Source organism: Loxodonta africana, chromosome 4, assembly GCF_030014295.1.
Source record: "Loxodonta africana isolate mLoxAfr1 chromosome 4, mLoxAfr1.hap2, whole genome shotgun sequence".
NCBI classification, from domain to species: Eukaryota; Metazoa; Chordata; class Mammalia; order Proboscidea; family Elephantidae; genus Loxodonta; species Loxodonta africana.
The window spans coordinates 169,908,919-169,933,940 of NC_087345.1; the positions used below are offsets into that span (position 1 = coordinate 169,908,919).

The 25,022-nt window shown below is 40.3% G+C and overlaps 1 protein-coding gene across 6 annotated transcripts in view; it reads right to left on the minus strand.

Annotated features, from left to right (window-relative positions):
• ODAD2 (outer dynein arm docking complex subunit 2) overlaps positions 1–25,022 on the minus strand; it is a 266,790-nt gene that overhangs the window by 159,505 nt on the left and 82,263 nt on the right. For 5 of the 6 annotated variants that reach the window (XR_002785889.2, XM_064284958.1, XM_023548827.2 and 2 more), the window contains 6 exons: positions 16,634–16,780; positions 16,025–16,234; positions 10,529–10,771; positions 7,089–7,199; positions 4,727–4,881; positions 1,904–2,146 (listed from right to left, as the gene is read on the minus strand). Coding sequence is in view for 5 of the 6 variants with exons in the window: in XM_064284958.1 (XP_064141028.1) it covers positions 1,904–2,146; positions 4,727–4,881; positions 7,089–7,199; positions 10,529–10,771; positions 16,025–16,234; positions 16,634–16,780 (1,109 nt within the window). In the remaining variant the exon portion in view is untranslated. The remainder of the gene's footprint in view (positions 1–1,903; positions 2,147–4,726; positions 4,882–7,088; positions 7,200–10,528; positions 10,772–16,024; positions 16,235–16,633; positions 16,781–25,022) is intronic. The other variant, XM_023548826.2, reaches the window with a different exon arrangement.

The following is a 25,022-nucleotide window of genomic DNA, read 5'->3' on the forward strand; positions in this document are numbered from 1 at the left end:
TAACCACTGTACAACCAGGGCTTACTAAGAAATGTTTATTTACTTCCATCTCATATCTACTCTACTGTTTTAAAATTATCACTCTACTTGTCTGCTTGCCCAACTCAATTGTAAGATCCTTGAGGCCTGTTGTTTACTGCTGAATCTTTTTCTTTTTCTTTCCATTTTGCTACCTTAAAACCTAGGTTCTTTAAGATTCCGAAACAAAGAGTACAGACGTTTTCTCTGGCCTTTTCTTGAATGGATTCAATTAAAAATCAATAACTATAACACTACTTAAACTATTTATATTAAGGAGAGTTTGAAGGCCCATTGCAGAAAGTTATATACAGTTGATATTTAAAAGGAATTTCTGGTTGCCAAGTGGACAACCAGGTAATGGTGTATGTGGAGACCATTAAAGGTGAGACATAGACTAGAAGTAGAGGCTTTGCAAGAGTAAGTTCTAACTTATATAAATTACATTCAATATATTTATTAATAAATTAATAGTCATCGGGAGATAAAAAAGATGATTTGTGACATAGTCTACCAAGTAACATATTACTAAGAAGGCAGAAAAAGATATCTTCTGCATTAAAAGTATAAAAAATTCCTTCAGTAGCACACAGATGCCACAAATCCCCAAGGTGGAGGTAAAGCTTCAAAGAAAAGTGACACATGAGTCAAACTGATGGATAACAAGGATTTCAAAACATTGATATTCAGAGTTAAGTTAAATATAAAGTAACCATATAATTTATTATCCCAATTAGGATAATTTGGGGAGCGAAAGGAACCAGTTTAATGACAGCAGAACAAAAGATGTAACCTGGACGTGCCTTTGGCAAACCTGGCGAAATACCAACATGAACATGCAGGCTATCTCCTACTACCTCTTCCTCAGATTGGTCTTCTCACTCTCGCTTATATGTGCCATGTTCCCTCCTGCTCGGGTTACTATTTGTGTGGTCCCTCAATTACACAGTCATACTTTTCCACCCACTCAAATAGGTTCTATTCTTTAAGGATACACTTAAGCTCTACTTCTCTTCAGAATCCATTATGACAACTTTGACCCATATGAGCTAATCCCTTTCTGGAATGTATATACATAATTTTTATCTAGGTCCCTGGGTGGCACAAATGCTCCACTTCTAACCCACCCAATGGCTCCATGGAAGAAAGGCCTGGTGAACTGCTTCTGTAAAGATTACAGACAAGAAAACCCTATGGAGCAGTTCTACAGTTGTCACATGGGGTCTCTATGAGTTGGGATCGACTTGATGGCAACAGGTTTGGTTTTGATTTTATAATCTTCATATATAACCTCACTATTATTCTTAACTTGTACTGCATTCAAATCTTTTCTTCCTAATTAGACGATAATTTGCATAAGGACCAAGATCACAGATTAAAAGTCCTTTGTGTCTTCCCCTCATCAGCACACAGCTCTTGTTAGGTGCTCAAAAACATGTATGCTGACTCGAACTGAGAAACAAGGATACTATGAGAGTGTTACTCAGAGGTAGGACCCCAGTTAGGACAAAAAATGAAGGAAGGAAGAAAGAAAAGAAGGAAGGAAGGAAGGGAGGGAGGGAGGGAGGGAGGGAAGAGAACAGGGATGGACAGATAATTCTTCCCTAGGAGGCAGAAAAAAGTTCAGTTGATTGTTAACAAGGTTTCTGCATAAGCAATTGATGACTGGGTCCTGCAGAATCCACCTAATACGCCCAGCTTCGGCCGTCCAGCTCATTTGAGGCAACGTTTTGGCTGTATAAATTATGATTTGATAAACTTATGGCTATTTATATAATAACACATTTTACTTTTCACCATTCGTGCACGCCAATTCTAAGTGATGACACTTGGTATTTCCCATAACACTCTCATGTAACATCTTTCCATCTCTAGGGCCACTTACATCATATTTTCAGGCTCGACAGCACAAGCGCCAACTGCTTTTGTGACATTCACAAGAAGAGACTGGTTAATTCCAACGAGGAGGTTGACAAGAGGCTGAATGCCGCCACACTTCCGGACAAGGACACGGTTTTCATGTTCTTGGCAGCACTCGCCCAGGGCACCAACCACATTCACAAGTACTTCTTCTGGCTGATCAGTTAGAAGTCCCACCAAGGTTTCAATGGCTTTGTATTCACGAAACCTAAGTTCGTCCCATGAAAAAGAGAGAGGAACAGTATTATTTTTAGTATAAAGTTAGTGATATTAATAGTAGGAATAATAGCTAAAAGCCACTAAAGGCTAACCACATGTCCATTTAATTGTTGTTGTTTGCCATCAAGTCAATTCCGACTCATAGCCACCCCACGTGACAGCACAGAACTGCCCCAGAGGGTATCCTAGGCTGTAATCTTTACAAAAGGAGCCCTGGTGGTGCAGTGGTTAAGCTCTCAGCTGCTAGCCAAAATGTCCATGGTTTGAACCCATCAGCTGCTCCACGGGAGAAAGACGTGGCAGTCTGCTCCCATAAAGATTACAGCCTTGGAAACCTTATGTGTCCTATAGGGTCGCTATGAGTTGGAACTGACTTGATAGCAATGGGTTATGGGAATCTTTATGGGAGCAGATTGTGTGTTCTTTCTCCCATGGAGCTGCTGGGTAGGTTTGAATCACCAACCTTTCGGTTAGCAGCCAGGCTCTTAACTGGTGCACCACCAGGGCTCCTTCATTTAACCGTAATCCTATAATATAATGTACATACTATTATAATCCTTGTTTTAGGACAGCTAACCTGAGCCCTGGTGGTGCAGTGGTTAAAGCAATCGACTGCTAAAGGAAAGGTCAGTGGTTCCAAACCACTGGCAGCTCCACGGGAGAGAGATGTGGCAGTCTGCTTCCACACAGATTTACAGCCTTGGGAACCCTGTGGGGGTCTCTGTGAGTCGGAATCAACTCAACAGCGGTGGGTACCAGTTACCGGCTGGTAAATAGTAAAGTTGGCGTTCACACCCAGCCATCGGACTCCAGATCTGTCCCTTCAACATCGACACCACACCGCGTCCAAGACACCTGGTGTCTTTTCTAGATCTGAGAGTCATGATTCCACTCTAAGAATTCTTTTCCCATCTTACAGAAACTATTTTATATGAACAAAATGTTTAATGAAATAATTATATATTTATGCTTTTAAACACACCAAACATGAGCTCATGTACCTATTTGGGTGTAACAAGTCTTTCCAAATAAGTGGCACCTTGTGCTACTTGGGTAGAAAGATCATTCACAATCAGGGAGTTTCAGTACTAACTGTTAATAAATTTTACTACCTCTTTTGTCATGCAATTTCACTCTGATTTTTTCCCTGTAAATATACCACAAGGAAGGATGCTGCATACAAGTACACATTCTTCTATATAGGGCATGTTCCTTTATATAAGCAAGAAACTTCAGCAGTATTTTCAAGTACTATAATGCAGTTGAATTTTTTAAAGTTACTTAATAGAGCCACCACCACCATTACAAGTTGCCCTTGAGTAGATTTTGACTCATAGCAACCTCGTGTGTGCAGAGTATAACGGCACCCCATAGGGTTTTCAGGGCTGTGACCTTTTGGAAGCAGATCACCAGGCCTTTTTCCTGAGGCTCCTGAGGGTTCAAACTTCCAACCTTCCAGTTAGTAGTCAAGCACTTAAATGTTTGTGGTATCTAGGGACTCATTATCAGAGCCAAGTAACTTTTAATAAAGTGAAAAATTTGTTAAGTTTACTTCTAATCTAGTCAAACCATTGCTTTATTACACATTCTCTATTAAGTAAGCCCGTTTTGTGTCAAATAGTCAGGACGTGTGAATCTCTTGTTAAAGGGAGCCATCACGTCAAGACTAGAAAGAGTTGCCTCAGAACATTCACCACTGAGAGTGTGAACTCTTAAAATATATAAAGAGGTAAGTCTGAGGATTAAAACAAATCAAATGGCCATAAAGTTTACAAAAATTTTTAAATAAAATGCTGTGAAACCATATTTGTAAATGGATACCCTTTAAGGGTAGCTGGCTAGCTGGCATTTAGCTGACATCTTGTTTATCTTTAGAAAAGGAAAAAGGATGTAATTACTCCCAGATCTAAAGATTCAGTGGGAACTTCATCCCTTCTCTGAGAGTTCTCACCAGAAAACATCAGAGATACTTCTAATATAAATGGCTGTCCCTATGTAAACCAGCCCTTTCACACAGAAAGATTAAGTCAGCAAGCCCCTTGGCCCTACTATTGTTGTTATCTGCCTTCCAGTGGGTCCAACTTATGGGGGCCCCATGCACATCAAGATCAGACTGTTGTATCACAGGGTTTTCAATGGTTGATTTTCAGAAGTAGATCACCAGACCTTTCTAGTCTCTCTTAGTCTGATTGCTCTGCTGCAATCTGTTCAGCATGTTAGCAATAGGCAAACCTTCACTGACAGACGGGTGGTAGCTGCACATGACATGCACTGGCTGGAACTAAACACAGGTCTCCCACATGGAAGGAGAGAATTCTACCACTAAACCACCACTGCCCTCACGCAGGCCCAGAAAATCATTGCCAGGTGGTGGGGCTGGGGTAGAATGTCTTTCATTTCTAAAACTCTCTTAATTATGCCAACTTAAGGTTTTGGGTGGGAACCCAGAATATATATCTATGAAAACTACAGAGGTAGCATTAGAATTGACTATTAAAACAGCATTAACTACAAGGATGTGTTTCAGTGCCCATGTTTGTATTACAGACTATTCAACGTCTTCTCTTACTTGGTCACATTCTCTTTGCTGATGGAGCATTTCCATATTGCCCCCGTGACGGCGGCTAACCGCTCTTTATTGTCAGTTTTACTGAGCAGACTGGCCAGTGGTTTCAGTCCCCCATGCAGCCTCACCAGGTCCCGGGTCTCCTCATCTTCAGCACACTGCACAAAAAGTCAACCAGAGGCTGTCAGTGTCAAAGTGCAGCAAGCTCCCGGTGATGACTAAAGAGGTTGCCAGGCTAACAGTTATTAAACTTCTTTTCAGAGAGTATCATTTTCTGAAGGAGCCTCCAAGTAAAATATCATTCTGCCCTCTGACAGCGTGTCTCTTCCCAGAAGTGGTTTTGGCAGTGTAGTTCCTACACCCTTGGCAATTCTCCCAAACCTGTTCGACAGTAGCCTGGGCTTCCACCAAGACAGAGGCAGAGGTCAGTAAAAGCCTACAATGCCACATGCATGGACCAAGTATTTCTCCAGGGACCCAAATCAGAGTCTTGGGAAAATGCAGTGGAGAAGATGGATGAGTGACAGGGATTCCATCAGATTTTCAATGACCCCAAAACTAAGAGATGAAGAATTTTTCCCAATAGAGTCTCTCTCCATGCCCCTCTTAGAGTAACAGGTTGTATTACCAGACCTGACAGTTGATTCCAACACACGTTTATCCACATTTGTGTTATCCTTTGAAAGATTTACTGCATAGATTTTCCAAACTGATCATCCTCCTCAGGTTATAGAGCCAATGGATGATTAATTTAATACAGATTTGGTGATTATCCTAAGCATACAGTTATTTCTTGGTGCCATGCAACACAGGTGCATGTCACGCACCATTCATGAGGACCACAAGAAGAAACCGTGCAACAAACGCACCACAGAACTGCGTGTTCATCCGCCACGTTATCTTCTAGGTGTGACTTTCAGTTCCAGTTCAGTTACAACTTCTAAAAATTAATCACTATTTCTAACTGAACCCTCAATGGTTGCTCATGCTATGTGTATATATACGCCTCTGCTAGAATGAGTTCCCCTCTGACACTATCTTTCTGGCTTGTTCTCTCACTTTGCACATCTTAGGTGCGTTCCTAAGCTAAAACAACCAAACAAAACCCATTGCCGTCCAGTTGATTCCAACTCATAGCGACCCTATAGGACAGAGTAGAACTGCCCCATAAGATTTCCAAGCAGCGGCTGGTAGATTCGAACTGCTGACTTTTTGGTTAGCAGCACTAGCTCTTAACCACTACACCACCAGGGCTCCAGGGCACTCCTCTATTAAACCACTTGCCGTGGAGTCGATTCTGACTCATAGTAACCCTATAGGACAGAGAACTGCCCCATAGAGTTTCCAAGGAGCACCTGGTGGATTTGAACTGCCGAACTTTTGGTTAGCAGCTGTAGCACTTAACCACTATGCCACCAGGGTTTCCAGAGCAGTCCTAGATCTAGGAAATCTCCTCTGATTAGGTAGAAGCTGGCACAGCAGTGGCCAGCCATCGCTAACTGGTCCAGGCCATCTTTCCCCTTTACCATTCTAATCTGTCCTCCAGTATACTATAGAAATTATTATCCACAAGAAGTTAGTGAAGATTAAGTAAATTAATAAAAAGATAACACAGGAATACACACATAAACACACACTCATTTATCCATCCCAAGATCATTGTATTTAAACGTTGTTTGTTAGCTAGCTGCTGTCAAGTCAGCCACTGACTTGTGGCGACCCCACGCACAGTGGAATGAACGCTGCCCAGTCCTGCACCATCCCCATGATGGGTTATAGATCGGACCACTGGGCTTTCATTGGCTGCTTTTCGGAAGTAAGTCACCAGGCCTTTCTTCCTAGTCCATCTTAGTCTGGAAGGTCCCCTGAAGTCTGCTCAGCATCATAGCAACACTCGAGCCCCCACTGACAGATGGGTGGTGGCGGTGCACGACGTGCGTTGGCTGAGAACAGAATCGGTCTCTGGCATGGAAGGGGAGAATTCTACCACTGAGCCACCTACGCCCCATGTGTTTAAATAGGATCTATGAAAAGCAATATAGAGGTACCATGTACTTATTTTGCACTTTTACACTAAGTAAACTGTTTTAGGAGAAAGACAGAGATGGTCATGTAAGTTTCTTCTAGAAATACAAATCATAGGGCATGTGGGCACAATTTTCTCTCTGACATGCATAGTTTTCTCTCTGTCACTGCCACAGGGCAGTGGTTCTCAGATCTCTGTGTACATGAAAATCCCCCAGGGTGCTTGTTAAAAATGCGGATTCCTGAGTCCCATCCCCAGAGAAGGAGACTGCATGTTTAGAAACCCTAGTGTAAACTATGTGAAAGGGACAACCGCGATGCTCGGGTCAGCTCCTCAGACCTGATAGATGGCCATGGCACAGTGCTCTTGAAGCTGCTCATTCTCACTATTCAGGTTCTTCACTAGGTTCTCAATGATCCGTTCTGCTTTGATCGCAGCTCGGTAGTTTTCCTAGGAATATAAGCGGAAATATTTATGTGCATGTAATTTATGAATATAAGAACAACCTAGTATAAATATATTTTAATATAAATTTGAATATACCTCTTTTCAGGGCAGTTTCCTTTTCCCTATTCTGTCACTGATGTCTGGAACTTGAACTATAAATCTGAAGCTTTCTTTTTCATTAGTAAGGTAATTCTCAAGGATTTGTAAACTTTTAGCAAGTCGGATCATAGATATAATAAAGCTGGTAGAAAGAACACTAAATTATCTGGTTCTTGTTTCTCTGGGCCTCCTACCTCAATGTCACCCCAAAATCATGGCAGAGTGAAGGACAAATATCTCTTCCTTACCTCACCCTGCATATCTACATGTATCCAAGCAACCATTTACTAAATGGAAATTCAATGTCATACGTCTCGTTTCACTAATATTTTTAGGTCAGCTTTCCAATATAGCAACACAGCTTTAGCAAAAAATATTTTGAAAAACTTCTTTATACTCTTCGCATAGGAAACACAATGTTTTATAATGTTTTGTGAATTCTGTAAATCTCTTAAAATGAAGAGATTTGGCATCTGATTCTTTGGCAGATTTGGCCGCAGTTTCGGGAATATTCTAGATACATATCACACATATTTCAGAGGCTGATAAGAAGCTCAGTATGGTTGAAGGTGGGTGTCTCAGTTATTTAGTGCTGCTGTAACAGCAATACCACAAGTGGATAGCTTTAACAAACAAAAATTTATTCTCTCACATCTAGGAGGCTAGAAGCCCTTATTCAGGATGCCAACTCCAGGGTAAGACTCTCTCTCTGTTGCCTCTATGGGAAGGTTCTCGTCATCAGTCTTCCCCTGATCTAGGAGCTTCTCAGTGCAGGGACCCCAGGTCCAAAGGATGCACTATTCTCCTGGCTTTTGTTTCTTGGTAGTATGAGGTCTTCCCTGTCTCTGCTCCCTTCTCTCTTTTAGATCTCAAAACACAAAACCTAATCTTATAGATTGAGTCCTGCTTCATTAACATAACTGTCACTAATCCCTCTTTATTAACATCATAGTAGAATTTACAACACATAGAAAAAGGACATCAGATCACAAAACGGTGGACAATCACACAATACTAAGAATCGTGGCCTAGCCAAGTTGATACACATTTCTGGGGAACCCAATTCAATCCATGACAGTGGGTTAGCACTTTTTTTTTTTTTAGAGTCAATGGAGAATTCACTTGTTTACTATGGGAAGAGGTGTGTCGGGTGAATGGTCTGTGTTTTCACCTCCCATCCAGGCTGCCTCAGTAGGACTTTGGGACCAGAACATTCTCAGATAAAAAGGCTGGGAGTTGGGTCACTCTCTCTCCAAGTTTCTTCTCCTTATCAGAGAAGCCTTCCCCCTGTTCTGGACACACAGTAACTTTTTCTGTCTCTTGCACATGCACGGGTACCACATAGCACCTGGCCAACCCCACTTCTATCTATATCTGTATCTATATCTATATCTGTGTCTGTGTCTGTATCTCTGTCTGTATATATCTCTATCTCTATATCATCTATATCTATATCTATTCCCAGTGGGGTGGAAACAGGGTATCTCGTACTACAGCACAATAGGGAAAACATGCTAGATTGTAAGAGGTGGGCTGAAACGGTGGACTGAAGGGGAAACAGGCTTTGTGAGGTCAAACATGGCACCCTCATGAGTTCCATCAGTTCACTACCATTTGCTAAGTCATCCTTACATAAGGCCCTGGCATGTAGCCACTACTGTCTACCACCCCTATAAAACCTCTGCCCTCCAGCTGAGGGGTGCGGAGATCTGCTTTGGTCTTGCATCCACCCAGGACTGCCTAGTAGGTCAGTCTCCCTAATAAATTCCTTTGCTGCCACAATGGAGTTGCTGGCCTCTTCCTTCAGTCTCTTGGCATCATCCATTTTTGGAGGCACATTTCACATTACTGGTCCATGCCTGGACAGGGTGTTGGAATAAGGGAAGAAACACTATTTAGATCATGGAATAATCTAAGTCCTTTTTCGTGGTGGAATTTTTCTGAACAAACCTTCTTAGAAAAGAAACAGCAACCTCCAAGTTAAACATGTCTATATAACAATATGAACATTTAGTCAAATATTTTAAAAACATATTACAGTGGTAATGTCATGGATTGAACTGTGTCCCCCCAAAAAATGTGTGAATTGTCTAGGCTGTGATTCCCAGTATTGTGTAATTGTCCTCCATTTTTATGATCCGATGTAACTGTCCTCCATTTGGGGTATTATGTAATTATCCATTTTATATGCTATAAATCCTAATCCTATTTTTTTTTTTATATATGTTTGTAGGGCAGTAGCAAACCAAAAAACCAAAACAAACCTGTTTCTATTGAGTTGATTCCAACTCATAGCAACCCTATAGGACAGGGTAGAACTGCCTTGTAGGGTTCCCAAGGAGCAGCTGGTGGATTCAAACTGCTGATCTTTTGGTAAGCAGCCTGAGCTCTTAACCATTGCACCAACAGGGCTCCAAGGGCAGGATTAGTGTGGGGTTTATCTTAAGTCACTGCCTTCACTGCCTTACTCAAGTCACCGCCTTACTTAAGTCACACCTTTGCTTGAGCCACACCTTTTATATTACAAGAGATAAAAGGAGAGAGAAACAAGCAGAGGGGAAAGGGGCCTCACTACCACCAAGAAAAAGGAGCCAGGAGTGGACCCTGTCCTTTGAACCCGGGGTCCCTGCTCTGAGAACCTCCTAGACCCAGGGGGAGATTGATGCCAAGACACACAGAGATCTCCAAGGGACACCAGGCCTATAGATGTTGAAAGGAGACAAGGATCTTCCTCCAGAGCTGACAGAGAGAAAAATCCTGACTCTAGCCTCCTAAACTGTGAGAAAATAAATTTCTGTTTGTTAAAGTCATCCCTTTGTGGTATTTCTAGATAACTAAGACAGGTACTGATTTAATTAATGTTCTATTAGTTTGATCTTCACTTCTGATAGAATGCTAACTTCTTGAAAAATAAACTGTTTTAGTCATAATAACTTTAAAATTATTTTTTGACTGAAATCATCCAAAAAAAAAAAAAAAAAAACCAGTTACCACTGAGTAGATTCTGCTCATGTCAACCCCAAGTGTGCAAGGTACAAATGCTCCATAAGGTTTTTAAGGCCATGACCTTTAGAAAGCAGATCAACAGGTCTTTCTTTCAAGGTGCTCTAGGTGGGTTCAAACCACCAACCTTTCGGTTAGTGGTCAAGTGTTTATTTGAACCACCCAGGGACTCAAAGACTAAAATAAGTCCAGGTAAATGAAGGCAAAGGGGGCAGATCTGGTCTGGGTACCTCTGATGCGCATTCTTGCAATGTCCCCACCACTGGAATTAACATGTCTTCGTGAGAAGTCTTCAGTAATCGAGCCAACAGAGGGATGCCTCCAGCTTTACGAATGGCTTCTTTATTGGCGTAACTTTTACTGCAGCTCCACAGTGCCTGCGCACCGCAGCGAGCTACCTCCACGTCTCTGGTCTCATAGAGAGAGGGTTGAGGAGGTTCTGATGAATTCTGTCCGCAATCGAGTAGAGCAACCTACGTGAACAGATAAACACAATATACATGGAAATCTTAAAAACTTCATGCACCCTTCAATACCTACAAGGTCAATACCAAGCTCACCTCCATCAAAAATAATAAACTAAGAAATCAATTATGGCACTACATGGCATCCAGTAAAAAGAAAGAAACAAACTAAGCTGTTCAAGATATCTTTCTCCAAATTTGGTGGGTTTTATATTTGTTTTCTACAAGAAATTTTATCTCACCAAGACAGCATTTTCTTTAATATGGCTTTAATATTTACATAGGACCACTGGGTGGCATAAACAGCTAAGCATTTGGCTACTAACTGAAAGGTTGGCAGTTCAAATCCACTCAAAGGTTGGCAATTCAAATATACCCAGAAGTCCCTCAAAAGAAAGACCTGGAAATCTACTTCTGAAAAACCAGTCATTGAAAAGCCTGTGGGGTACAGTTCTACTCTGAAACACATGGGGTTGCCATGAGTCAGAATTAACTCAACAGCAGCTGATTTAATATTTACGTTCATATTTGTAAACCATATTCTCAGTCCTGATATCTCAGAAAACTAGCCTCCCTAAAGCCATGTGGAAATTTCTAATGAGAACGGGATGGACTGTCCACTCTTAAAGTCAAAAGAACTTTTGGGAGGACACACCCCACCTCCTGTACTTCCATAGCCAATCAAGTCAAATGTCACAGCTGCTAAGGTTTCTTTTTTCTTTGCAATAACCAAAGGTACTGAAGACCTCATGGAAAAAAGGCAATTTACTGGAAGTATACAGCAGTATGTCAGGGTACCCCACGGAGGAACTAAAACCAGACCTCCCCAAAGACGGGATTGGAACCATGAAGAGGAAGCTGTGAGACTTCTGCAGACTCACTGTCTTTCTCTGGGGACCCAAGACCCATCATCTATGAATTTCCCACCCAAATCTCTATGAATTTATCCTCCATTATTTCCCCTTTGCAGGTCAAAGTTCATGGATTCTGACCACATAATCATAACGCACAGATCTCAAGTTTATAATGGAGTAGCCCAGACTAAGTAGAGTCTCTCCATCCAACTACAAATTCCTAGGGAAGAGAACTGTTTGGACCAGCTTAAGTCAGGTGAGCACCCATGGCTTACAGCTCAAGTAAGGACAGGAGACAGGAATATATAGATATAGATGATATAGATACAGATAGATATAGATACAGATATATAGATATAGATACATATGTATGGCTTCCAGGGACCTACTGGGGGTGGGATAGCAATGAAGGGAAGATATTCTAAGATAATGAGATTGCGCACAGGACTAAAAGGTATCTGTCTACTGTAGGTATTTCCTCATTATCTATACAAAGTCCAAATTTCTTAACTCATTGGAGAAGGTCCTGTATGATCATCAGTGTCCTCCATCGTCATCTCTCACTACTCAGCACATCTCACCCTAGGTCTGGCCACATTAAACCACTTGCAATTTCCAAACGCCCAATGCTGTTTCCCAGTTCTGGGTTTTCACACAGCCTCATCTTCCTGAAATTCCTTTCCCCAGCACATTTGCCTGACAAATACTTACTCCTCTTTTAAGATGCAGAAAAAGCAATGTTTCCTTTCTCCAATCGTTCTTGACACTCCTCCTCAAAGCAGAATCAATTGATCACCTCCTCCACCATTTTGTTTTTTCAATACTCCCAGTATTGACTTCAATTAGATACATAAAATGCACCATTACACTTATTTTTTTCACCTACGTTCTCCCTGTCCTTATCCCCTACCACCAGTCCACTGTGAGATGGCTATGGTCAGGGACATACATTTGTTTATATTCCCAGCACCGTACAGATAGTGTTGTTATTGTTAGATGCCATGAGTCACTTCGGCTCATAGCGACCCCATGTGACAGAGCAGAACTGCCTCATAGGGTCTTCCAGGCTGTGATCATTATAGGAGCAGACTGCCAGATCTTTCTCCTGAGGAGTCGCTGGGTGGGTTCAAACCACGAACCTTTCAGTTAGTAGCCAAGTGCTTAACCATTGTGACATTAGAGCTCCTCAGACAATCATTCGGGAAATGTTTGTCAAATGAAAGGGTCAAAATGCTATGGATACAGAGAAACATGAAAACTGGACACAGGAGTAACAGCACAGCTGTGTGTAAATACTCGCCCACATCTTGCATAATATCTCTGCCTGGAACGTTCTTCTTGTTTGCTCAGACCCCACGTCTTCTACCCACAGTCTTCTATCAGTTGTGCCTCTCCAGAGACTGCCTCCATCGAGCTGTACAAACCCCACATTGTCCAGTGCCTTCTTGCCCACTCTGATCTTGACGTCAGTTCATTTGCCCTAATACCATCCCTGGCTCACTGCACCACCTCTCCTGTTTCTGTAGTGAGTGACTACCCTCACTTCCAGTCTACTGGGGTCTCCTGCTTGTATGTCATCTATCCCAGCCCATGCCTAGGAAACCAAAACCAGATCCCAATCCCTATCCTTCCCAGAAGTGCTCTCGGCCAGCAATTACAAGTCCATCATTTACATTATTAGACTTTCCTAGCCCTAATTTAGCTACCCTTTAAAATTATATTACAATGTGGTCATTACCTTGACTAGGTTAATACAATTGTTCAAATACTAGATTCCCAAACATGATGCATGTTGTTGCTGTTAGCTGCCATTGAGTCGATTCCGACTTATGGCGCTCCCAGGTATACAGCTCATAAAAAATATACTTTTAGTTTTAGGTCACGTTATTCATTCTTATTACTTAAAGGGAGATGAAGCAGTTCCGGTGGACAGCTACATCAACCTATCACGTGATTTCATTATTGAAGCAGAATAATGATAATCATTGTAATAATTACACTTTCCCTCAACATTTCGTTATGAAAATTTTTAAACATACAGAGAAGACTTGTACAGCAAACACACATCTATCTACCACCTCAGTTGTGTCATTAACCATTAGCTGCATTTGTTTTATCACATATCTAGCCACATACCCATTCATCAAGGAGACCCAGTGGCACAATGGTTAGAGTGCTCAGCTGTCAACCGAAAGGTCTGCAGTTCAAACCACCAGCAGCTCCACAGGAAAAAAGACCTGATGATTTTTCTCCCATAAAGATTAAAAAATATATATATAGATACAGCCTAGAAAATCCTATGGGGCAGTTCTTCTCTATAGGGTCACAATGAGTCAGAATCAACCTGATGTCACACAACAAGCCATCCATGTCTCCATCTATAAGTCCATCTTATATTTGGAGCAAATAGTCACATTTTTATAGTCCTCTGCAGATTATTAGTGAACACACAGAATCTCGTTTGGCAAATTTCCTAGCACATTTCGTATTGTATGTATTCACATTAAAAATCCATACAAATTCAATGGTATTTATTAACCCTTGATATGTATAAGGCACTGGGCTACATGCTATGGAAGAGACAGAGATCAATAGGGACTGAACATGGAGAAAGTAAAGTACAATTAAAATTGTGGGGGACACAAGATCCATTGATTCTTCTTAAGGAAGATGAATATGCATTTCTTTATTGCATTTCATTTCTCAAGGTCTTTCCTGCCATGTCAAGGGTGGTAAGCAGAATGATAAATCTTTTCCTTTCTCTGATAGTTACTGAAATAATCACTTTTTCTGATTATAAAAGTGATATATGAAGATAGAAGACAAATCAACAAATGTAGAAAATATGAAGGAAAAACAGTAATCAGTATCCTAGAGAAAACCACTGTCAACAATTTTGTGTATTTCTGCCTAATGTTTTTTCTATACATGCATATGGGTCTTTAAGAATTGGGATCATAGGTACCAGCAGTTTCTAATTCTGTTATAATTTTATATAACATTAAATGTGGTACATTTTATTCTTTGCTACTAGATATACTCCGAAAACACAAGACTAATAGCTGATTATAAAAAAAAAAAAAAAAAACCCATTGCCATCGAGTCGATTCCAACTCATAGCAACCCTACAGAACAGAGTAGAACTGCCCCACAGAGTTTCCACGGAGCACCTGGAGGATTTGAACTGCTGACCCTTTGGTTAGCAGCCAAAGCACTTAACCACGATGCCACCAGTGTTTCCAATAGCTGACTACAGATGTTTTTCTTTATGGATATATTGCAAATTTATTTAACTCCACTCCTAAAAACATGCAGGCTGTTTTCCGTCCATATTCTTATAACTAAGAATGGGATAAGTGTTTACAACTCGGACCATCTCCTCGGGAACTAGTGCTCACAGTGAGACACTACATTGGAGGGCACAGGTCACTACAAGCCTCTTGAGAATACCAATAACCAGATGGCTTTCCAGGGAGCAGGATCTCACCACCCTCTTACCAACACCATGCACACACACAAGCGGACCCCTACCAACGTGACGGGTGAAGACTACATCTCATTTTTAAACTGTGTATTTATTTGAAAAGTGAGGTTGCTCTTGTTTATTGGGTACTTGCTGCTGGACAATGAAAAAAGGAAAACAAAGGAATTGATACATTGAAATTGTAGTGCTAGTAAAGAAAATTGACTACACCGTGAACTGCCAGAAGAACGAACAAGTCAGTCTTAGAGGAAATACAACTAGAACGCTCCTTAGAAGTGAGGATGGCGAGACTTTGGCTCACTTACTTTGGACACGTCATCAGGAAAGACCAATCGCTGGAAAAGGATATCACGGTTGGTAAAGTAGAAGTCAACAAAACGGGGGAGCCCCTTAATGAGATGAACTGACACAAAAGCCACAGCAATAGACTCAAATATACCAATGATCATGAAGATGGCACAGGACTGGCAACGTTTCATTCTGTTATTCATAAGGTCACCATGACTCAGAGCCGACTCGATGGCAACTAACAGCAACAAACCAAAACGAAAAAAAAATGAAAAAACCCACTGCCATCGAGTCTATTCCAACTCATGGTGGCCCCATGTGTTACACAGTAAAACCGTTCCATCAGGTTTTCTTGGCTATAATCATTATGGAAGCAGATCACCAGGTCTTTCTCCAATGGTGCTGCTGGGTGGGTTCAAATCGCCAACCTTAAGGTTCATAGATGAGTGAAAACCATTTGCACCACCCAGGGACCCTCAATAACAAGCTAATATAAATAAACAAAAATGATATTTAAAGGCATGCAATACAAAAAGAAGGCCCCGAGAATACACCCTGCTGGCTACTTCATGTCTGGGAGTGGGCAGGAAGGACAGCTGGGAGCTGACTCGCAGTAGCGGCATCAGTGGTACTCACCAGCTTGGTAATGCCCCCGTGCTGTCTCACCGCCTGCCGGGCGCGTCTAAACTTGGCTACGTTAGCAATTGTCTCAGCTGCCAAGCATTTCAGATTCTTGTTTGGAGAATCAAGTATGTTAACCATAATTGGCAAACCCCCAAGATCCACAATATTACGTCTGATTTGAGGATTATGACTGATTTCCTTCAGGATTTTTAATGAACCAATCTAAATGAGAAAAAAGTTATATGTGAATGAGTGCTTAATACATAGCCAGTGCTATATTTTTTAAGAAATCCAAGTCTACCTAAAATCCTTCCCCTGTTAAGTTCTTTAAGAAATAGTTTCCATTCCCCGGTGTTCCACATATCCTCCATTTTTCCTCTCAACTATCTAAACAAACACTCGTCGGTCAAGAAGTACGTGAGACTAATGGAAAAGAACAAGAGAAGAAAAGCTGAGAGAAGAAAAAAGAACAGCTAACGGTAGTAGCAGGTTGATTATCAGTAATAATACCAGGTGAAAATAAGAAACAAGCAGCAGGGAATGGCGGAAACCTAGAGCCGAGAAGACCTCCCAGAGGAAGTGGGAACAAGACTCCCCGTCCATTGTGACAAAGCCACTCACCTTACACTTGACTTCATCGGTATCCAGTAAATTTATTAAAACTTCAAGGCCTCCAACATCCCTAATTGCCAACTGGCAGGTCTCTTGAGCTAAGTTGAAATCCCTCATTGAACACAATGCGATCACTGTAGCTGTCTGATTTCCTCCCTACAAGGACACAAAACCAGAGAAAAGTTAACTAAGATCACACTCCCATAGAAACTCACTAAATGGTGACAAATCCATGAACTAGGAAACGTGTTTCCCCATCCACCGCACATTAATTTTTTTTTTTTTAAGTTCTCTGAGTGGGCTATAATTTGTTGAAGGAATCACGTAGGGCTGAAGCATGAAAAAGCTGTATAGAGTGTCATAAAACATTCTTCCAACTGAGAGTCAACATTTAAAGGCAGTCTGTCTCGTTTAAAGAGCTACAATACTAGGTGGTAGTAGTATATAAAATGGAGCTGAGGGGCACACCCTGAAAGACCGACTGAGGAATTTAAGCTTTATATGGAGGTAATGGGTAGTCTTCACAGCTCTTCAACAGTATACTTGCAATGCAAACCGAATCTGAAAACTACGCCTACAGTTGTATGTAGAACAGTCTGGAACCTGGACAAAGAGAAGCCATGTGGAAGGCAGCTACAACAATCCAGACCAGGACCTAGAGCAGGTGGACTAAGGGCTGGGGCTGGGAAACAGAGGAGGTAATTCCAGGAGGACCTAGAGATGAATCAGATGGGGGGGATGAAGGAGGAAAAAAAGAACACTTCACTGCTGTGAGGTGAATGGTGGCCCAACTTAGAGAAAGCACGGGAGTCATAACGTTGTCTTAGCTAATCATCACATGTAAAGGCTAGTGATAAGCTGCTCCTTTAAGATTTAAAAAAGAAAAAAACCTGAGATTAAAAAAACATATTAATGATTGATCAGTGAGCCAGACCTGCCAGGAAATTAAAATCAAAGTTCATTGCAGCAATACCCACTGCTCATTACTGCTTCAGAAATCTGATGAACACAACATAATACATTTTACTGCTATTGCTATAGAGACTGGTTGGTAAATTAGAATTCTAGCACACACTGCAATAGTTCATAAGACACAAAAGCAATATTTCTGCCAAGCTAAAAATAAACTTTATCTCACATATGTTGGACATGTTATCAGGAGGCATGAGTCCCTGGAGAAGGACATCATGCTTAGTAAAGTAGAGGGTCAGCAAAGAAAAGGAAGACCCTCAAGGAGATGGACTGACACAGTGGCTGCAACAATGGGCTCAAGCATAACGATTGTGAGGACGGTGCAGGACCAGGGAGTGTTTCTTCTGTTGTGCATAGGGTCGCTATGAGTTGGAATCGACTCGACAGCAACCATCAACAACAACAACAAGAATAACTGTTTTGTAAAAGGTGCTTGTTAAAGACGACCTTTACTTCCTTCCTCAAAACATAGTGCCCATAGGGAAAACTCTCTCAGATTACAATTACAAAAGTAGTCATTTCATATTGCCATTATTTTTGTAGTGCCATTATCATGTAGATAATATGTAGACTTAGCACAGAAAACATATACAACCCCCTCTCTTTCATATCACACACATACACACACAAATCCTCTTGTAGGTTCAAAACAATGTCACTTTTAAAATAAGAAATTAAAATGGGATTATTAGAGGGCACGCATGAAAATGGGCTTAAACATAGTAACGACTGTGAGGATGGCGCAGGGCCGGGCAGCGTCTTGCTCTGTTGTAGGTGGAGTCGCTATGAGTTGGAACCGACTTGTTGGCACCTAACAACATGCATAAGAAAGTGAAGGTGGGAAGGTTTAAGACTTCAGCCTTTCCTCACGCTCCTTTTCAGAAAATTCCTTCCACATCTCTAAAAATGTTATGAACAATTCATTATTCTGTGGTGATGCCACTGTTAATCTCTTGTTGTTCATACTAACGCACCCTACCAGTAATCCCAGCTATCCTCTATATTCAAGGCCGTTTATAAAGACAAGAGTCTTAATTTTATTGTTTACATTTAACATAGTAAGTTCTGTCCTTTAGAACTCCAATTATAAAGATATATATATATATATACTTCCAGTTTATAGTCTTTTTTTCCCCTAATTTCAAGAGAAATTTTAAGAACACCAATTTTCCTACAGTTGGTTTTAAAATATAAAATAATAAATCCTTTACTTATTCAGTTTCATAAACTCCCTTGTTTGAGAGCATAGACACCCCCACATGTTAGCACTTCCGTTTCCTCTTCAGGAAAACAAAAGGCAGATACATTGTAACCAGAATATAAATGCTAGTCATAACTAATTAAAGGAAATAAAAAAATACACAAAAAGGAAAAGTAAACAAAATAAGAAAAATCACTTATTAAACAAGATCCTTTGTCTTGCCTGGGGTATCTGAGGGAACAGAGCTGAGTTTCAACATTAAGAGTCTGAAAATCCAAACCAAGAGCTGCAAGTAGAGAAGTTCTTGAGGTAGAGGGGTCCTTCACTTCAATTTCAGACTCCAGTATGATGAGAAACCGAGAGGACATCAACAGGGCATTACACCTCAGTCAAGTGGAACCCTCTCATTCCAGGTCTAATTTCAATGAGGATGTTGGTGTTAGCTGTTGTCAGGTCAGCTCTGACTCACGGCGGCCCCACGTCCTGCCTGCTCCTGCACCATCCTCATGACTGATGGACACCGCATATTTTGAGTACCTTCCAATCCAGGGGGCTCATCTTGCAGCACTACAACAGACAATATTCTGTTGTGATCCAGAGGGTTTTCATTGGCTAATTTTCAGAAGTAGATTGCCAGACCTTTCTTCCTAGTCCGTCTTAGTCTGGAAGCTCTGCTGAAATCTGTCCACCATGGGTGACCCTGCTAGAATTGGAAATGCCAGGGGCATAGCTTCTAGCATCACAGCAAAACACAAGCAACCACAGTACGACAAAGTGATAGACTGGCAGTGTACTGTCCTGATAGTCTTAGTTGTATATGAGCAAGGGCTTTCTCAATTGCTATTGTAGCATTATAATATTTTCCTTGGTAGCAATTTTCTACTTACACATTCAGCAAAAATTTTGTTCCTATTTCAAGTTTTCTTAATTTTTTTCTTCTAAACTGGTTCATCTTTTGAGCTTTATTTCATTATTTACCATATGACCAATGATATAAATTATTTAAAAGTCATTTTATTACAACAAATGCCAAAAACTTAAGATTTTATTTTTTTCTGAATTATCTCTAGGCCAAATTTAAAGTCAAAGGATTGAAATTTTATGTTTATCATTAAGAAATAAGATCCTTACAGGGAAAAAAATTCTGTAAATCATCAGCTTTTTCTCAAAATCTGGAAACACATTCATAGCTTGAGGGATTTTTTTTTTTAGAAGAGTTTTATATTAGGGAAAGTTAGTTTTTCCACATTTCAGGATTTAGTTCTACTCTTGTCACTGACCACACTCCCAAAAGGGTTATAAATCTTTCAGAATGAATACCAGAGGTTGGGAGCCAAAATATTTGACATACAGAGCCACAAATGTTAGCCAATTGCTATTCTTTAAATACCAGCTATGGCAAAGGATTTATGAATGTTCGTTCTACTTTGCCCAAATGTCGTAAACATCGAACCGAAGAGAAGCAATGCAAATACGCTCCTTTTTAAATTAACCCTCCCTGGGAATGCAATTAGTTGCCAATCCTTATTTTCACATTTTATCACACATTTGCATTTGTGGGGTTTTAAGAGCAGGAGAAAACACAGTAAAATGTTATTTTACTGGCTTCTTAAGAGTTCTGAGGAAAGCTTTCACAGGCTTTTCCATTTCTGAAATTAATGCAGTCCTTTTGCTGAGCATCTTCCTGCTCCTGCTTCTTCAACAGCATTTCCAGGGACTGTTGGCCTCTGAATCTTTCGCAGTTCACATTCCTTTGCACGTTCGAGAGGCACTTGTTCGTTGGCCTCATTGTTTCAAGCTTGCCAAGACTGGGTAGTTGCTTTCTCTCATTTTTTTCAAAACTTCTTTTTGAAGGAGGAGAGGAATTGAGATTTTCCCAAACAGTGTTTTTCATCACTTTAGATAATTTTTTTTAAATAAAGAAACATTGCCTTGTCTAGTATACAGAGTCACGCCCTCCATTCTGTCGATAAGGAAGAAATGAGTATTTTCGAAGCTGAGATGAAGGAAATCTGACCCCAATGGTGACGCGCTTGGCTGCTAACGAGAAGGTTTTTGGACTGAACCCACTCAGTGGCTCTGCAGAAGAAAAGACCATACCATCTGCTCCCGTAAAGATTACACTCTAGAAAACCCTACGGGTCAGCTGTACTCTGTCACACCGGGCCACTATGAGTTGAAACAGACTCAATAACACTTAACGACAACAACAAGTTGAGATGAAGAATGTATTCAAGAGGAAACAGAGAGCAAGTCGCTAAGGTCGTTTTTGTATTCTTTCATTCAGTGCATTTATTGCACACTTACTATTGGCCCAGCCTGATTCTAGGCACTAGAGATGTGCTAAACAACAACAACAACAAAATAGACATGGTCCTTGTCTCATGGAGCTTCCAGGCTAGCAGAGTGAAAAGATCTTCATTTTCTTAAAACCTACACAAATAAATAAAACCTGTAAGTCTGCGAAGTCTGCAAGGGAGAGTTGCCTGGGGCTGTGGAAGCATCCAGGGTGGACTTTCACCTAGTCTGAGACATCAGGGAAGGTTTTCCTGAGAAAACAATGCCTGAGCTGAGATCAGGGCATGGTGTAGAAACTTTCCCTAGTAGAAGAAGTAAGGGAAAGCACACCAATCAGGGAAACAGCAGGTGCAAATGCCCTGTGGTGGAGTGGAGTACAACATGTTTAAAAACTAATGGTGGCCAATGTGGCTGCAGCCCAGAGAACGAGTGGAAGGGAGAGAGTACGAGACAAGCAGAAAAGCTAAGTGGACAACAGAATCTGCAGGGCCCACAGGCCAGGTGGAGGGTTTTAATCTTTATTTCAAGATTGATGGAAAATATTGAAGGGTTGTTGTTTGGAGGTAGAGGGAGGGTTAACAAGAGCTGATCACATTTTTAAAAGATCACTCTGGCTGCAGGGGCCTCTGGCTGGAAGGAGGGAGTGTGGGTATGTGGAAGCCATTCGGAAGGTTACAGCAAGTGTGCAGAGAAAAGACGATGGCTTAGATTAGCAGGCTGAGGTGACTTATCATGGGTCGAAAATGAAAGATTGAAATGAAATGAAAGATTCGATTAAGTTGGCTCAGAAAAGGACACTAGAAGCTAGCTGATGAAACTCCAGTGGGTAACACGCTAAACGAAGTCATCATTGGAAGCCTCAGGTCAGAAGCCCATAGACACTGAGACAAGTAGGAAGACAAGAGACGTAATCAAGACCAGGATGCTTCTCTTATCCTGCTCCCCACCATCTGCAATCAAGAAGCAGCAGGCAGGCCTGGGAGGCGACACAACCATTACACAGCCATTCCAACTGGTTTCCTCCAAACATGCCACTCAGAGAGCAAGAAGAGTGAACTCCTGCCAATAACTGGCCATTAATGATGACAGAGGGCCTGGAGCCCAGCACAGAGGTTGGCAGAAAGATAATTACTCTTCTCTTTCCAAGATCAGAAATGGTAAAAGCTAAAGTGCTCGAAGTGAGTGGCATATAATCATGCAAGTCAGGGTAGTAAAACATATTGCTTTGCCTTGTATTTATCTGCAAACCTACCCTGTCCTGATGATTCAGCAGTCATAAACCTAAGCCTCCAGAGATGAGATGCAAGAGAATGCCAAGGAAAAACAGAAAATCCTGTTTCCAGGAGAAAAAATATAATAGTATCCTTAGAGAAATTAGACTCAGATTGATATAGTACAAGCTTGCTAAGAATTTTTATCAGGAATGGTTGAGGAACAAAACAAGGACTCCCACAGTGACTATTATGTTCTTACAGGAATAATGCGTGCCTTCTACATTTGTTTGTCAACTGAGCCCTGTCCCATGAGGTTTTTTCATAAGCAACTCTATGCCAATTTTTTTACATGTTGCTGTGAAAAAAGTTAGCATAGCGTGCTTACAAAAATACCTCGAGGGGTGGGGGGGAAGGAAACGTAGAAGGTGCGTGTTGTTAGTGTAAAAATACAGAACACATTCCTTTTCGATAGCCAGGGAACATCTACAGAAAATGACAATTTACTAGAAGGTCCTAATCAATGAAATGAGAAAAAAACTTCACTATTTGCAGCAAACATAATTGTCTTCTTAAAAACATCCAGAAGAATGATTAATTAATTAATAAAAGTAGCTCAGTAAAGTGGCTGGATACAAGGGCAACATTAAAAAAAATGCATATATGTCCATATACTAAGGATAACAAATCAAAATGTGTAATTTGAAAAAGTTCCCATGCCCAGTATTAGCAAATAACAATAATAAACAAAAATATCTATGAGTTAATCTCAAATGAAATGTGCTGGATGTATGTGGAAAAAAGCTAGTGAGTTTCAATAAAAAAACATAAAAGACTAAATAAATGGGTGAGCATACAATGTTTCTGTGTAAGGGAACTCGATGTTATTAAAATCACAGTTTATCCCAAGGTAATTTATAAATTCGTGCAAACCAATTGAAATTGCAACAAAATTGTGTTTGTTTAACTTGACTCTCAGCTCATTGTAAAAATGATCTAGAAGGGAAAATAATCAAAAATTGGTTTAATTTTTTTTTAAATATCTTGCCTACCAGATAAAACATAACACTGTTGTTTTTGTTTTCTTTTGTTTTGTTTTTTTACCAGATATTAGAACATACCAAAGTTGTAAGAATTAAAACAGCATGGAACTGGCAGGGGAACATCAAAAAAAATCAATGACATAAAGAAAGAGACCAGAAATAAACTCTCACCATTAGATTATAGTATCAGATAAAGGTAGCGTTTCAGATTATTGGAAGAAAGAGTGGATCTGCCAATAATCTGTGTTGATATAATTAATTATCCATTGGGAGGAAAAAAGTAAAGCTAAATATCTACCTCACACTCCACATAAAGTAAATTCCAGATTGATTAAAAATCTGAATGTTGAAAAGAAATTATAAAACTACCAGAAGGAAATACGAAATACGTTTGTTCTCTTGGAATGGCTTCAGAAAATCCTTCCTATCCCTAAGACACAAAATCTATAAGCCAGGAAGAAAATGGCTGATATATTGGTTAATGTATAATTTTAAAACTTTTGTAATAAAAGAGTAGATAAAAAGGAAAATGACAAACTTCAAGAAAATATTTGCAATTAATAAAACAATCAAAGATTACTGTATTTTTATGCAAATAATGTGCACCTTCCATGTTTGTTTGCCAGCGTCACCGTCCTCACATGCAGTATTTTCATTAAGCATGCTATGCTAATCTTTTTACAGCAACATGTAAAAAAGCTGGCATAGCAGCGATCATGAAAATACCTTGAAGGGGAGACGGTATGGTTGGCAAACAAATGTAGATGGTGTGTGTTATTTGTGTAAAAATACAGCAACTTGCATCATCAAAAATAAAAAGACAACCAACCAGAAAAATAGGCAAAGGATATAATACAATGACTATTTGACATATGGAAAAATTTATCTGCCTCGCCAATCAGGAATACATAAAATCAACCAAAATACAGTTTTTCCCCTATCACGACTGACCACAAACAAAACACGTTGCTGATTGATTAGAATTTATAAAAGTGGATCTCAAACCTGGATGAACAATTTTAATAGCCTGGGGAATTTTAAAAACTATCACTGCTCACACATCATCCCAGACCAATTAAGTCAACATCTCCATGGATGGTACCTGAGCATTAGGGAATTATGTTTGTTTATACGAGCCTGGCCATTTCACTTTGTATCCAATGGTATGTCACCCTAAAAACACCAGTAGAGCATAAATTTGCTCTCTGTAAAGAGCTATCGAACTTTCAAAGTGCAATTCCATCTCAAAAAATCCATTCCTATACCAGGGGTGCACATATTCAACGGATATACAAAAATATTTGCTGCAATATTATTTGTTACAATAAAAATTGATTTGGGAATATGAAATAAAATTATAAGCTTTGCTTTATGAAAACAGATAATTCTCTTACATTACTAAAGTTCATCTTATTAAATGTTAGAAACCTATGTGCTTTATAATCAAATATATATTTGAAACCCATAGCTATGCCTTAAACTGTAACTAATCTTTAGAAGCAGCCTGTCTTGTTTCACATAATTGCATCTCGGTTTTCAGGCTCACTGAAACACTTGAAACTTATTATTTCAGGGAACAATAGAAGATTCATGAACATATCTGTTTCCAAGACTCCAGATCTTATGATTGTCTTAGTAAGCTTTGATAATGTTTGAGTACATGTTGTTGTTGT